At 28.6% G+C, this 16840-nt stretch overlaps 1 protein-coding gene across 16 annotated transcripts in view; it reads left to right on the plus strand.

Moving 5' to 3' along the window:
- The window catches only part of LOC129917777 (uncharacterized), a 65567-nt gene that overhangs the window by 40074 nt on the left and 8653 nt on the right, over positions 1 to 16840 (plus strand). For 9 of the 16 annotated variants that reach the window (XM_055997901.1, XM_055997895.1, XM_055997896.1 and 6 more), the window contains exons 2-9: positions 4620 to 4919; positions 4974 to 5144; positions 5207 to 5329; positions 12150 to 12431; positions 12498 to 12574; positions 12636 to 12768; positions 15463 to 15686; positions 15754 to 16162. In XM_055997901.1, coding sequence (XP_055853876.1) covers positions 4644 to 4919; positions 4974 to 5144; positions 5207 to 5329; positions 12150 to 12431; positions 12498 to 12574; positions 12636 to 12768; positions 15463 to 15686; positions 15754 to 16162 — 1695 coding nt within the window. In that variant the 5' untranslated portion in view covers positions 4620 to 4643. Of the gene's footprint in view, positions 1 to 366; positions 673 to 4619; positions 4920 to 4973; positions 5145 to 5206; positions 5330 to 12149; positions 12432 to 12497; positions 12575 to 12635; positions 12769 to 15462; positions 15687 to 15753; positions 16163 to 16840 lie in introns of those variants that run through there. The other 7 variants (XM_055997899.1, XM_055997897.1, XM_055997898.1 and 4 more) reach the window with 3 other exon arrangements.

The raw sequence follows: 16840 nt of genomic DNA on the forward strand, positions 1-16840 counted from the left end.
CACTGGGTTTATATAGAGATTGAAGATTGAGAATTGAGAAAGGGAAAAAAAACTGATAGAAGAAAAATTTTCTCACAGAACGTCTTTTGTCCAAAAATAAATTTCAAACTCAAACCGCGCACCGTTCGACTGACTTGTAAGATTGACTAGCTCAAATAGTATCTTTCGATTCTTTGCTAGTTTTTAACTAAATTTAATTTTTTTTTTCGATTTAATTTTTTTTTCGAATTTCCTTCCTTCTGCTCGAGATGTGATATTTTTTTTATCCGAATTGAATATTAATTTTTTTTATCGTCCTCAGTTTTGTGTGTTTTTTAAAGAGTTCTGTGTTTTCTATTAAATTTACTATAAAAAAGATGATTAATTTTCTTTAAAAAAGTTACTCCAATATGTGTCGCGTAAAAGTTACCTGTTGTTGTTTTAGCAAAAAATAAAAATAAATTTTATAGTTGGGATACAATTTTTGTGGTGGCTAAAAATAGTGAACAAAGTTAAAGTTCGAACCCAGATGTTTTATGTCATTCATAGACAGGAAGAAATATTAAATTAATTAAATTTAAATATTTTTTACGAATTTTTAAATAATTATAAGGAAAATTAAAGTTTCTATATAAAAACTATTTTTTACGAATTTTGTGCTAAAGTTTTTTTAAAATTGCGAATGGATTATATGTAAGAGTAATATATTTTTTTTCTTTTGAAATTTTTTTTTGAAAAGTTGAAAATGGCGATTTTTGAGAAAACTCATTTTTAATTTAATATGACAGAAATAATATAGAAAATCATATGAGTTGAAGAAATAAGATTTTTGCGCATGGCTTTTTGCATTTGTGAATATTTTTAAAGTTTAAACAAATTTTTGCTCTCAATTTTTTTCCCTCTCTCTCTCTTTTCTTATTTTACTGGAAAATACGAATTTTGAATAAAAAGAAAATTAATGAAAAACTATTTAATATTTCTTGCATGTGTTATTTTTCTAACGTATGTGTATTTTTAATCGAGTCATATTTAAAGTCTCATAATGTTTATAGTGGATCAAATTTTTTGTAAGATAAATGAGGCCAGTAAATAAACTCATAAAGTTGATTTTGTATAAAGCCGGCAAATATTTTTTTTTTTAATTTGTTTGAAAAGTGCGTATTAAAAAATTAAAATTAATGAATTTATGTTTTTTGGTTTCTTTTCTTGTTTTGCTTTTTAATTTGATTAAAAAATCAAAATTAGTTTTTTTTTTAAATCCATTAAAAGTTAAGATAAACTGATAAATTATTTGGGAATGGGCAATTAATTACAGCAGATTTATGTACATTATTATTATTTATATAAAATTATGATAAATTGATAGATAGATGTGAATAATATTTTTGAAAGTTCGATTAATGATCGATGATCAATTGTTTTTTCGTAGATGGTGATAGTAATTAATTAGCTATCATCATTTAAGAAGTTCAAATCAATTTCAGAAAAAGAATGTGAATGTTTAAATTTTGGCTATTTAAAGGAGTTTTTTTGTAGTTCAGTAAAAAAACAAAAAAAAAAAAAACAGAACATGCATCGGTGTGAAATTTTTTTTTTGTCAATGTGCTTGTGTGGGATTGAAGTGAAATTAAATCAGGAAATGCTACAAGACCCAATGTTACCATTTTATAAATGAAATGTGAGAAGCCAAATGGTTATTATATTTAGTTCATATTTTTGAGAAAACCAAACTTTTATTTCAAAATACTCAAACTCTCAAATATTTGAAAGTTAAAAAATGCCGTTTGCGTTGGAAAACTCAGATAAATCGAATGTTAAATTCCTTTATTATGTCTTTTTTGTAGTTTCTGCACCAAAAACTATTTCTCCCCAGCTATAAGCCCTGGTAGCCATAAGCTATCGCTATATTACCTATATTATTATCTGTACATTTATGTGCTTTTAATAAATAATAATAATAACTATAACTATTTCTTTGTGAAAAAGTAAAGCAGCCTTGCACTCAAAGTTCCAATACATTTTTCCCGTCATAGATTTTTATGTAGATACACCAAAAATCCGTTAGGAAATACCTATTCAAAAACACTAACTGCTCATGGATATGGATTTATCAAAAGGACCTTGTTTGTCTACCACCAGACATGTTTTTTCACCCCAAAATTTAAAAAAAATGAGTGTGTTTTTCCAGACACTCGTAAGTTTATTTATTAACTTGGCCAGATGATTTTAAAGTGGTTTCCAGGATCCTTGTTTTTTTCTTAATATCTCCTTCACAAGTGATACCTCGCATACAAAATTTTCGAGGTGTTGCAATTATCTCGATGCAAAACTGCATTTTTAGTTTTTCTCAAAAATTCAGATTGAAATATGGCCCTTTGTTTACGAACATTGACATAGTTTTTTTTTGTCCTTACATGTCCTTAATGACAGAACTTATTTCATTGAAAATTCATAGACAAAAATATTTCTTATCACTTTGAATATTAAAATTTTTTGAAATATTCAAAAAAAAAAGTTGCGGAAATTCTGTTTTAAATCAATTGCGAAGTAATAAGAGCATTGAACACTTAAAACATAAATAAAATGACGCAAAATTTTGAAAAATACCAGTTACGATTCCCTTGTATCATTGAAAAAATAATTTAAAGAAAACATCGAATTTTTTAACAAACATGATTTAAATTTTAAATACATTTTGTAAATTTCTTACGCTAAGGATTCAAGGTACTAGCTTCGATTTTGTAAGGCATTGAGAAAACTAAAGATATAATTTGAGTTAAATTTTTGAAATGTATTTGATCATCAAAACTGTTATAAAAAGTGTTCTCTAAATAAATATTTAACCATACTTTTTTTGCCACTTCCATTTTTAAATCTGACCGGAGCGTTTTTCGTTCACTTTGTTTCAAACAATCTTATTGGGGTCTCACTTCAATTAAATAAATTATTTATTATGCATTTGTTAAATCAAAATTTTAAGAGTATACTCGGTCTTAAACCAATTTTACTACCTACTTTTCAAAAGCTGTATCTCAGTGAAAAAGAACGATAAGCCCCCATTCTCACAAATCGCTCGAAACCAATAAAAAATCTATCATTTCATATAAATTGTATCATTAATTTGTGGTTAAAAATTATTTTGTTTTCCAAAAATAAAACATTTTAAATAAATTCATGTAAGAAGTTTCAAAAACTCTGCCCTTTAAGGTACACTTTGTCTGAGGACGGGACTAAATCTGGTTTTATTCAATTTTGTATACGTAGAGGAAAGTAGAATATAAATATTGATATATGCACTCGAAAACTGAATTTTTGGTTAAAAACTGGAGATTTTTGTTTAAAAAAAAATTGTTTATTTTCTTTATCCAATACAATCACTTTTAATTGAATCGGTGAAATTTTGAAATCCTTTTTTGATCCTTAATTTTTGTCCACATTTCAAGGTTTTACTCCAGTCAAAGCGTCGCGAGAGAGCTAATTTTTTTTTTAAATTGTAGATAATTTAAAGGACTACAACAGTATTTAATTTTGTTAGCCAATACTTGCACCGTTTACAAAATAATAAGGCAAGAGTTTTCTAAATAAAAAAACGTCTTTGACTTAATATTACTTATTTTTTATTTGTTTCAACAAAAAGAATATGCACTAAATCGATAGAAAATGTTGTAACGAACAATTAATAGCTTTATTTTTTGTCGTAGGAGATTCTGAAGCCGAGTTATTCCCAAACGATATTTTTGGGTGTTTTCGCACCGGTTTTTTGTGCGTTCAATTATCAATTGCTCGGTCATCTTTGGTGATAAAGAGTTGATTTTTTTCTGTAAAATGCAGGAAATTAAGAGGGCTACAAAATAAGTTAGAAAAATGTTAACCATAATATAAGCTTTTTTCGAAATAAAAACGAAAATGTGTTTTTTAACAACTAGAATTTGACTTTAAATGGCTGCCATTTTGTAGTAACTCACTTTAATACAATGAAATTACATACAACGATAGAAAATATTATAAGGAAGAGAATGTATGTTCATTTTTTGGTCTACGACATACTGGAGCAAAGACATTAGCTTGGAAGTAAAATATCCCAAAAAATGCATTTTTGTGAATAATTCCGCTTAAAAGAATGATCAGGTGGTGAGAAATTGGGGTTAAGCCTTTTAAATATACCCCTATCGATGCATGAAATAAAAACTGACAGTGCCTCTGTGCGCAAGGTCAAATGACGCTTTGACTGGAGTATTTAGATTAAGCTCAAAATCATTTTATCAAACCTTTTTATATTTTGTTTTTTCCTTGAGAAATGAAGTTCTTTGAGGAGGGGATCTTATCTCCTTTCTTCCCCAAGGTCTGAAAGACTAAGAGCAATTTATTTTCCGAAGATAAGGATTAAAAAGTGTTGTATGTACGAATTCATTAGGAAAATCGGAAGTAAATTTATGTATTTTTATTTTTCATTTCAAATTTATTGTTAAATGTTTTCGCAATATTCTGTCTTCTTGTAATTTGCACATTTTTTATCTAATATCTAATTTCATATATATTTTTCTTATATCTTTATATAATTATACATACATAAATAATGTTATTTATATCATTTAATTGTTTATTAATTAATTATTTTAAATTTTTTTTCTTGCTTCCAGAAATAATGTACACTGTTCTCCATTATGGACTTAGCTGATCAAATCGATGATTATATTTGTTCATTTGAAGGAATCGGTGACTTATCAATGGACTCATTAGCAATGTTCATATTTATTTGGGCCGTTTTGGCTCTATTCTTAGTATGGCTGTGTAAATTTTTATATAATAAATATATGAATAAGGAAACACCAATTGTTAATAGTCGAAATAATAGTGTTGTTACAACTGGTGCTAAAGCAAATGGTGATAAATTACGACTATCTGAACCTAAAGAAATTTTATCTAGTAAAGATGTTAAGGTTTGTTAAATATATTTAATAAAAAAACTACTTAATTCAAATATGTTTTTTAAGGATTCTAAACCACTAAGTGCCGGAGCTGGAGGAGGACGAGGCCGATCTGGTATTGTTGGTGGACCAAATGCTCCTTTACGTAAACGTGTTGTACGTCAAAGCTCAACTGGGCCCGAAACAAGGAAAAAACGAATTGTTCCACCACCAGCGAATGTTGTTGGACCAGAAACGGTTAGTTAATAAAAAAAAATCACTTTTGTAAATTTATGTTAATTTTTCTTTTTAATTTTTAGACTTCCGTAACGTGGACAAGTCAAGTTTTTCGTTGGCTCTATAGCGATTTGGTGATTGTCAATGAGCTATTAATATCATGGGTGATTGCACTCAATGATAGCTTGAAGAAATCTGTTGAAGATGTAAGTTACTACAGAGAGAAAAAAAAACTATTTTAATTTGTTTAAATTGTTTTGTTTTGATGTTACAAATCTGATTATAACCTCCTAAATGGGTGACTTTTTTACTTGCGATATAGGTACTATATATCAAGTTATGCATTCGTACAAAAAAAAAAAGTTGAGATAACATTTTTCCATGACATTACGATGGTAGAGAATGCCAAAAAAGTGGGTCCCGGAAGTCCGTCTGTCTGTCTGTCTGTCTGTCTGTCTGTCTGTCTGTCTGTCTGTCTGTCTGTATAAGGACCTACAGCCTAAACGGATGGACCGATTAATGTCAAACTTGGTATGTAGCGTTATTTGGCGACTCTCCAGAGGGGTTTTTGGAATTAATTTTTTTGGACCAAAATTAACGGTACTTGTCATATACCGATTTTAGTAAAATTGAAATATCTCGAAAACGGCTCCAAAGATTTTGTTTAAAAAATTCAAACGTTAGTTTTAAGTTAAGGTCTACCTTTTAATGAAAAATTTTTTTTTGGAAAATCATTATTAACGGTACCTGCCATAGAACCGTTTTTTTCAAATCGGATTATCTCCGAAACCGCTTATTCGATTTCAACGAAACTTTTTGTGAAAAAGCATTTATATAATTTAAATATAAGCCAAAAATAAAATTTTGAAAAAAATAATTTTTGGATTTTTAAAAAAATTTTGAAAATTTTTTTTTGAAAAATCAAATTTTCGAAAACGGGACATTGAATTTTTTTGAAATTTTGTTTTTAGATGTTGATTAAAGATTTCTACAAAATGGCATACCAATTTTATTTTAGAACTTTTTTTCTAAAAAATTATTTATAAAAAATTAGTTTTTTAAAAAACGGCTCTAACGATTTTGAAATTTTTTTTTCTAAAAATGCATGTTAATATATCAATCAAAACTGCATACTTGTTTTGGAGGGCAATTTGATTTCAGATTTTATTTAATTTTTTTAAAAAACGAATTTTATTTTTTTTCCAAATTTCTATATAAAAAGTCTTAACAATTTAAGCAACTTTAACTCTAAGAGCAAGTTCGTGCGACCCAGTCGTGCATTTTATTTTAAATGCGTCAGTAGTTCAGATAAAAGAGTCACAGAGAAACACGTTTCTGACATCATTTGCGATTGATTAACGTAATATATGGACAGAATAATTAATGAGACAAAAATTGAATACGAGATCGCCTTGAAATTAATGGTCAAGAGCATTTGATTGACATCTAAATATGGGTATAATATATCATTAAGTCTAGAATTGAACCAATCGATCATTTATGGGAAACACAAATTGCAGCATGCGATGAGTTTTTGTTTGAATAGAAACTTTTTTGTTTTTTATTTGAAGAGAAAATGTTTTTGTTTGTGATTCAATAAAAAAAATTATTTAAAATAGTACTCATACGCCACAGTGAATTTGGCGTATTCTTTATTTATGATATTTGTTATAAATTGTTTCTTAGTATTTATGTGATAATTCAATTGGAGAAAAATATGAGATGTTCAATGCTTAAGTGATAGAGGTTACTCCTGAAAATACAATTTTGAAAAAGAGCTAAAGATAGATGCAAGAAAAAAAAAGTTTTTAGTTGCCAGCTACCCCTTTAAAATCGATTGAATCGAATATATTCGTGTTAAAGAATTTATTTCGATATAGAACGCAACGAAGAGATATTCCGCATATTTTTTGGAAGTTTGTATTTAAAGTAGTTGGCTTCTAAATGCCATCAGTAGAAACAGTTATAACCTCTAAAAAGGACCCCAGCTTTTATTTATTCATCCAATTTGACTTCGGGATGAAGTAGTGGATCCATATTTCATCCATTTTCATGTAGGGGAAAGTGGCCCAAAATGGCACCCCAAGGTAAAATGGCCCCCTTGCTAGAAATCGTAGAATCGAAAATAATTAGAAAGTTTTATGAACGCGATTCTTTAGTTTATCTGGCAAAACCAACATATACGAAATTTCAGGAACTTCAAGCCATTATTTGAAATTTGACAGGTCAAACTTTCTCTATCCACATCAAAAAGTACACTCGTTAAAATTTTGTGAAATTTTTTTTGCAAAAAAAAAAGTATAAAAAACATTGTATTTTGGAAAAAGAAGTTAATGTGTGTACGCATGAAGTATATCTTATTAATTTACTGAAATAAGTTGGTTTAAAACGATTTTAAATTTGTTGGTGTAAAAATTAAATTGAAAAAACTCAAAATGGGCAAAATGGCCTACTTAGTGCTCGGGTAAAATGGCATACCTATTTCACAAGTCATTTTAATTTTTTTTTTTCACATTTTCAGTTTTTTAAAGTGAAAATAGTTGCTATTTATGAACGATGTACAGAGAGGAAGTCCTGGACTGAGGAAAGCCCTTGATTCCGTCAAAAAAGCATCCAAAACACTCAAAGTTGCAAAAACTACAAAAACGAGACGAGCAACCAACATGAACTTGGTTTTGAATGATTCGATGAAAGATCTGGGGGGATTAAGCACCACTTGTTCCAAGAAAATGGAAAAGAAGCCCTTTGACTCAATTTTGCATTTAAAATCACGTATGTTTGGACAGTGTGCCATTTTACAAGGGTAAATTTGATCAGTGAAATTTGTAGACGTCTTGAAAATTAAAAAAATTAAATACTTTTTGGAACTTTTTCAACTCGCAAATGAAAAAAATGTGAGAGTAATATATTAAACTTTGAAAAGTATATAGCATTTAAGTTTGAATGCTACTGTTTTTCGAGATATAGGACATTTTCCTTAGGGGGGCCATTTTAGGCCACCTTCCCCTACTAGTTGCAAATTCTTTTTCTTTTTTAAAAGTTTCAAAATAGTCATTTTACTGATTAAATATCTTTTACAAACTGTAATTCTACTAAAAGACCATATATTTGGTCTATAAACGCCGATAAAAAAAACAATAAATGCCAAATATATGTGATGCTTTTCGATGATTTTGGACTTAAAACAGAAAATTTCAAATGCCAAAATCTTTCTAAATAGAGCCAACTTTGAAAAACTAAGGACACCATCGTGTTCAAATTATCTTTAGTAGATAAAAGCGCCATCTGTCGGTAAAAAAATGTGCGTTTTCAAGCACAGTGAAATTAATGATTTCTTAAAACGACTGTAAAATGGTAAATCTGAAAGAATAAATTACTCTTTACCTTACACATTCATCATTTAAATAATAATTGCAATCACTGTTTTTTAATAATTTTGAGTAAACTGAAAAATATTTTATCAGATTTTTCTTTTTTCAAAATATTTTTTGTTTTTATTTGTTTTTATTTTTCAATTTTCTCAAAAACTAGAAGACATAGAAACATATAGTTTACACTGTTCGATTAAGAATGAATTGAGGCAGTTTTCTGTGTGAGTATTTTTTTTTAATAAAATTCACAGTCTGAAAAAATTTAGTATAAAATTAGTTTTAAAATTTTTTTTTCACCTATTTTTAACTTTGAAATCGATTATTTCAAAAACTATTGGTTATAATATATTGATTTTAAAATTAAAAATAAATGTATAATTTTGCCTTTCGGAAATGGTATCATTTATTACTCTAAGTGTTGCCGTTGTTTTTAAATATTTTTTTTTGATTTTGATAATTTTTTTTAGAAAACTGCCCCTCCCACCTAAACGGGGGGAGATAGACCCCCCTCCTAAAGAAAAAAAATGTTTGTATTGAGCTCCTCTACAAAAACCCTTCATCAAATCCTGGCGCCCAACTTATCCTACTGCGTGCCAAAACAACATTTTTGTTCTATACCTAAAAGTTCGAATTTCTGTATCTGGGTTGTAATCTTAAATTTTTTTTTTTCTGAGCCAATTTTAAAGTGATTTTCATAAAAAATACCTCGTTTGATTTGAAAATAAATATTATTTTAGAATATATTTTTAAAACAGCGTGTTGTTGTGAAAATATATACTTTAATTTGATGTTGAAGTTGGGTAAATGACGAAAAAAATGGAATTTTTGAACTTTCACAGCTTATAAATTCTAGGTGGTTAAACCGAGTTACATGTTTTATACATTGTTGAAAAAGTATATTTATCTCCTATCAGAAACTGTAAAAAATCGAAAATGAGTAAAAATTTGACGAAGCTAGATTTTTTTCAATGGGTGAAGGTCAAAAAAACAGTTTTTTGCCCCTTACTCCAGATTTTGGGGGTGTTAATGACTTTTTAAATACCGTTTCGTAATCAGTGCGACTAGCTCTACAAAACGTGATAGGTCTCCGCCCGCAATCTTCACATCAGGAAATTGGTTAATCCAAAAATGAATTTTGTTTCCCTCGTTAAACAAACTCATCACTTATTTCAGGAAGAACAAGATTATTATTTTAATAAATTGGCCAAAGTTTAAAAACATGGCACAATCATTTAATGCTTAATAGACTTGGCATTGTTAATATATAGTGGGTTCCTAATTGTTGAAGAAAATTATGCCTTCATGTGTAAATGTAAAAACGAACGAACTACAAACACACAATTTGTTCCGTAAAATTGTTTTTTTTTTTTTCTAAGCAATTTTATTCTTATTCAGTTTTAAGTGAAGAATATTTCAAGTACAATTATATGTTTAAGCAGCTAAAGTTGGGAGCAAAAAACTTGAACAAACTAATTGTAAAAAAATCCTCTAAACAAAAATACCCAGCTGTATTGCATTACTTTTTGCCTAAATTATGAAAATGAAAATGTATTCCTAATCCAATTAAACCTTCTATAAAGAGACTAGTTAATGTCAAAGTTCGTTGTTTATTATGTCAACAAAGACACCATATTACATTATTTTGTTTACATACTACTTTAAAATTATGTTAATTTAAATAAGAGCTGTGAACTTATAATTGATTAAATTATTTTTTTTTTTGTCCCCAAAGAAAAAAAAAACTAAGATTTATAAACATCTTCTAGACAGTTTGCAGTCAACAAATTCACGTCTCATTTAACACACTAAAAAATACCATACAGCCTTTAAAATTAAACCCCCTAATTTTAAATTACTCGTATCATCCAAAAATACATTACATACATACTTGGTAATGAATTGAAATTTCCAAGTGGCCTGAGAGAGGCCAAGGTCAGGTTTGTGTTTACTTTTTTGTTGTGTGTTTATGTTTCCATTTTAATGAATTACGCAATCGAAACCAAAAATACACAACAAACAAAAATATAATTTCCGATTCGAAATCGACGATAACTAAAATACATGACACACACTTGTACATTATGTAAAAATGCTATACATTATGAGTATGTGAATAAAGAAATTCCAAACATTTTCTTAATTTTGTTCTTTGTTTGAAGTTTGGGGTTAAATGGAAAAATAATTTGAAATTTTTGGAAAAAAAAACCTTGATTTATAGTTTATAATATTTATGGGGGGAAGTTTAGAATAAGAATGGGGGGATAACAAATTGCATTTGTTATATTTTGTTTAAATAAAACGAAATTAATTTGTTGATATCAAAAATTGACGAAGAAATAGTTAATTAAAAAACAAAGTTAAAAAGTATTAAAAGTGAATGCTTGAAAAAGGTTTTGGAATATTTTCACAAGTCTTTTTTAAGTCCACTGATATTACCAAGCTTATTCATATTTTTTTTTTTTTTATCACGTTAAAGATTTGTTTGATTGGACCAAAGGTGCCTAGTAAATTCCTACCACTAGAAAGTAAATTTTGAACTCAAATCGATAGTCATAATTTTTGTTAAGTTATTAAAGAAATAAGAAGCTCAACTCAATTATTAATGAATTGATTTTTGTTTCAAGAAAAAATACTCGTTTTTGAGAACTTAAAGGAAAAAAGTAAAATAAGGAACAAAATGAAAAAGTAAAAATAAGAAATCATTTTTGAACATTTTTCTTTGTTTGATACCTACAAACTTAGTATTTTTTCTTGAAAGAAATCAAGGTGGTAATGTTTAAGTTGAGCTTCGTATTACTTTTTAATTTGATGAATTATACTGATGTATGCAAAAGTTACGTTTGTTAATAATCAGTTCCTATTTATTTTTTTCTATAAAAATCAAAGTTTTAGTTTTTTTTTTTTTTAAACAGTTTTAATCCTTAGTTTGATTCAATCTCAAAATTCTCAAAAAGAAAGAAAATATAAAATTTTTAGTAATGTGAAAGTTATCCACACTATTTATAAACGTTGAGTCGTTTATGTGGTTGTCCACCCAGCCTTAACCTCAAAACATCACATGACCAATTCAACAACTTCTAAGATCAAATAGCTTTCGTTAATATTGTCTGATTAATTAAAAAAAAAAAAAAAATAGAACAATTTGCATTATCAAATTTATATTAAACAAACTAAAGCTACGCATACACCACAGTGACCCTCTTAGTTAAACTGAAAGAAATACTTAAAGAAATGTATTGCTGACTCAATAACTAAACCAGTTTATTTAAAATTTTAGTAGAGGAATGTAATGTTGCGAGAACCTTTAAAAACTTACATAATAAGACCATATTTTGAAAGGTAAACAATTTGACTTTTATTGTTTTGTTTTCATTATTTTATTTTATTTTTTAAAGGATTTAGTAAAATGCGAAGGCCTTTTAGTAATTTACTAAGTCAAAAATATTATTATTATTAAGAAAAATAAAAGATTCTGAAAGAGAAATAAGAAAACACAAATTTTGCTCATACTTCCAAAATGTTTTTTTGAAAAAAAAATACCTAAATAAATTTCAGAAAAAATCAATTTTTTAACTAATTTCTTAGTAAAACCTTTAAATTGAATAGAAAGATATGAATAAATTTAAGTTTCTATATAAAATTACTTATTTTTCAGCATGGAGTCGCTGTTGAAATTGTTCGCGTTCTTCCAGACAGCCCACCACCAGGATTGTCAAATATATTTTGTAATTGTGATGAAAATAATCCAGCTGACATGGTCACAACATTTGACGTGGATGCCATGCCAGTGTTGCAGGTCAAGACCTTCCGACAGAAATCGGGTAAAGTTGACACATCCCATTACAAGGTGACAGTGTCACGTTTCCGTGCAAGAATGACATCAAATATGAATTACAACGCATTAAAAGGTGATATGCGTGTCGAAGGATATCCCGATGTAAGTACATAGTTAACCTCTTGACATTCATAAAAATGAAGTTAAACATTCCATATACACTTTTAGATACGAATTGCGATGAATAGCGTGGGTGCAATTAAGGCAATCGATCAAGATGAACAACAATTACAGGATGTCATAAGGTTAGTCAATATTTCAACTTAAACTGAAAAAAAGAGGATTCTAAATTTTAATTTTTTTTAGTGAAATTTTGACAACAGCTCTACGTGAAACTGTCTATCCATGTGACTTTTCAATCTACTCAACATGCCCTCGGGCTGAAATCGAAGTCCCAGAAATTCCTGTAATATTACCTGTTCATTATGACTCCTTGGCGGTGAGATGGGATGACAAAAATGAGAATTTACAAAAACAATACTTTCAATTTCAAAAAACAAAATATGCATGAATGCTTATTTTTGAAAGTTTCTTTTTTAAGTTGTGCTCCCTCTCAGCATAACATTTTTTACTTTTTCGTCTTCATAAATCTCATTTCGTTCTTTCTCGCCTCTTTGTGTGTTAACCTTGATTTTTTTGAAGCCAATTCATTATTTTATTTTTTTCAAAAGTAGACGAAAGGAAGTTTATACTCCCCCGAAAATAGAAAAATGTCAAGTAAACGAACTTGTATATAGTCTCGTGACAAATTCCTTCTTACCTTGAATCTTCATGAAAATATGTTTGTTGCGTGTTTTTTATCATATAATTTTTTCTCTAGACAGTGAAATGCTTTTCGTGTCAAATGTCATTTGTAGTAACAAAACTTCTATAGAACATCTCTTCAATCACTGGAATGATTACGACTCTTTTATTAAAAAAAAAAAAAATAACCTGTGACGGTATTTTCTTTATTCTTTTTATTTCATTTCAGATAATGCGAAAATATGCTTATTTAAAATGAAACTTGAAGGGAACATGATGTTGTGGTTTTCTTTTTTTGTTTGAGTTTTCAGAAACCCCGTTGAACCTAAGCATTATGTCATTTCCCTTAAATTTTTTGACGTTATTTTAAATAAAACCTTATAGAATGCAAAAATTAAATAGTTTTACAAATTTTTTTTAATTCCTATATCCTTTCGAACACAACATACTCAAAACATAACAAAAAAAAAAGAATTTTAAATTTAAAAAAAATGCATTTCGGCTAGAAGATATAAAAACTATCATCCAAAATAAGTGAGACAAATACAATTACTTTAAGGCCTAAAAAAAATTATTTTATCCTACCCTGTAACCCGAAAAAAGTTATAAGAAGGTGTGACCCTCTGGAATTGAAAAATATCAAAATTTATGTAATTGTGTTTTGGTTAGACCAAATTTTTAGTTTAGTACCTTGCAAAGTTAGTACTTAAGCATATTAATCGAATGAACTTATTCGCACCTTGTTCGAGACTCGAACGATCTAATTTTACCTGTTTTTAATTTGTATAGTTCGCCGATACATCTCCTTTGTTATCGGTCTAACAAGCGACACAGCATACTAATCTATTGTGTCTATCGTGGTTTTTGGTATCCAAAACGAATAATTTCTGAGCCTCATACGCTTTTGATCTGTGAGACAAAGCTACCCATTAAGTGGCAAAGTAACTCCGTTTTACGGGGTGAAGATTTCATAATTCTTTAAGGATGAGACAAAGAACGATTAAATAAAACATGTCCTCTTAAATTGTCTTAAAGACTTAATGTCATATTTTTAGCTCCGTGAAGTCCTAATTCATCATGAAGACTTTTTTATTTCAAAAATTTGAATTTTAAAAGGGGTCATAAGGTCATACTTTTTGCTTCATGAAGTCCTTATTCGTCATGAAGACTTTTTTCTTTTACAAATTCGCAATTAAAAAGAGGTCTTAACTTTTGCCTCGTGAAGTCATCATTTGTCATGCAGACTTTTTTCTTTCAAATTCGCATAATAAAAAGAGATCATAGGGTCATACTTTTTGTTTCGTGAAGTCCTCATTCATCATGAAGACTGTTTCTTATTATATAAATTTGCATCATTAAAAAGGTCTTAAAGTCATACTTTTTGCTTTGTGAAGACCCTTTTCTTTCATAAATTCGCATTAATAAAAAAGTCTTAAGGTCATACTTTTTGCTTCGTGAAGTACTTATTCGTCATGAAGACTTTTCTTTCATAAATAGCATCTTGAAAGTCGTTTTAAAGATCAACCGAATTATACATACCTATATAAATCAATTTTGAATGCATTGTGTGGTGCTTTGCTCGCTAAGAAAAATATCCGTTTTTCTTTTCTCTGCAAATATGTTTGCATTTTTAAGTGATGGCACACTTTGAAAATAATAAGATTTAAACTCGCTGAATACAATTTACAAGTTTTATACTAATTATTTTAAAAAATTCTGTATTATTCGAAACTCACGACCGTGTTTTAGGAGAATAAATCACTTCTCGGGCTTAGAAAAAAAAGTTTCTCCAAAATTTGTAACCTTTGAGAAATTTTGTTTGGGAGCTAAAATATAGCGAGGATCAATTCTACGAAAATTAGTGCATTTAACTTCCTTAATTACATACCCACTTATTATATTTAACTTTATTAAAGAATATTCTTTCCAAGTTGCAAGAGATGTTTTTGGGTAGATCCAAGTTTCCTAGAAAAAGTATAATAAATGACAGCAGTATTTGTATTTTTTTTTTTTTTTTGTTCGCTTGAAAAAAAAAAAAATACAGACCAATTTTTGGAAATTGTTAGAGTCGTTCAAAGAGAGAAGAATACCTATTGCAGTTTTTTACACAAAAAGTGTAGAGAAGACTTTTAAAATGATATTTTGGAACCTAAAATCTTATAAATTGAACTTCATTTTTGACTAGGTGTACACTATAAACACTCAAATATCAAGTTTTTATATTTACAATCCCAAAAGTGTGAATCCGGATTTATCTCATGATCTTCCTTTCGTCTACTTACATAATTGGCAATTCAAAGTTAAAAAAAAAAAAACTTAATTTCATTTCATAACTTCCTTAATTTCTTCCCTTTAAAAATCAACAATATGCAACAATCCAAACATTCAGCACAACATGGAAAATTACAATACCTCTGGCTATCAAAATCAAATGGGAAATTCAATGCAAGCAATGGCATCTGGCCGAAGATTGCTTGTTAAAATTGTCAAAGGTGAAGGTTTAGCTGATGCAAAAGATCCCTATGTGGTTGTGGAAATGGATGAACCAGCACAAAAGAATCAAACTGGAGCACGACAAGGAACAAATCCATATTGGGATGAACATTTCTTATTGTAAATTTTAAACAGAAAGAAATATTTACATAAATCAATCAATAAAAATGTATATTTTATATTTTAGTGAACTATCACCACAATCAGCTGAAATTCTATTCGAAGTCTATGACCGTCCAACAAATACTAACGATCCGCCTAAATTCCTTGGTCTTGGTTTGGTTGGCATTGATGAGTTGGCCGTGGGGCCAGCTTCATCGCAAACACTTGCCTTACAGCCCCGACCTTATGAGACTCAAAAAGTTGCCGGTGCAATAATGGTTGATTTTGTGTTCATTGAGGGTGCTGAAATACCAATCGGACCGAGACCTTATAAATTGAAAGAAGCTTTAAAAATTAGCACACCAATGATAAATGAACATATTCGAAATGGAGCGGATTTGGCAGATGCTGCGGTTAGAGCATTGCAAGACGGTGCATTGACAAATAATGGAAATCCTAGCAAGAGTACACTTATTATTCATAGTGTACAGAGGGTAATTGATTTTGTTAAGACTGTTTCTTTCAAGTTTTGAACATTTCCTGTATTGAGCTCATAAATTGTTTAAGAACGCAATTATTTATTTAAAAGTGGCACTTTTTCACAATCACCTTGAAGCAAAAAAAACATAGAATTTCATAGAATTGACATTATTTTCAAGTAAAGGCATTAAAATGATGCATTTAATTTTAATTGGGTCACAAAATCATACCTTCATAAAATAATTTTCATTTTCAAGATTAGTTTTTGAACTTCCTGACTCACAACTTTGCTTGTATAAGCTTTCCAGATGCTAGAACGATGGAAAACTTAACATCTGGTATATTTAATCATATAATATAGTTAAAAAAAACCAGAAATTAGTTAAATTAACCAGATGGAAAGTTATCCTTGCGTTATTTTCTCTCTGTGTAGTGTTGCTTCTGTAATTCCTTATAGAAGCATATTTGCTAGTTGGAATTTACATAACTGTCATGGTTACTTGTCATCTCTAAGTGTACAAAAAATGGTTTTTATTGTTAAAATTCTTGAAATTTATGAGCTCAAATAAAAAACCTTCTTTGTTTTTTGTTCCTTGTTTCAAAAACATTCCCATCCTTTTTTGCCTAAAAAACAGTTTTTTTTTTTAATTAAAATTCAAATTGGTACCATTGACGCCTTTGTCATTTTATGT

Source organism: Episyrphus balteatus, chromosome 4 (genome assembly GCF_945859705.1).
Source record: "Episyrphus balteatus chromosome 4, idEpiBalt1.1, whole genome shotgun sequence".
Lineage (NCBI taxonomy): Eukaryota > Metazoa > Arthropoda > Insecta > Diptera > Syrphidae > Episyrphus > Episyrphus balteatus.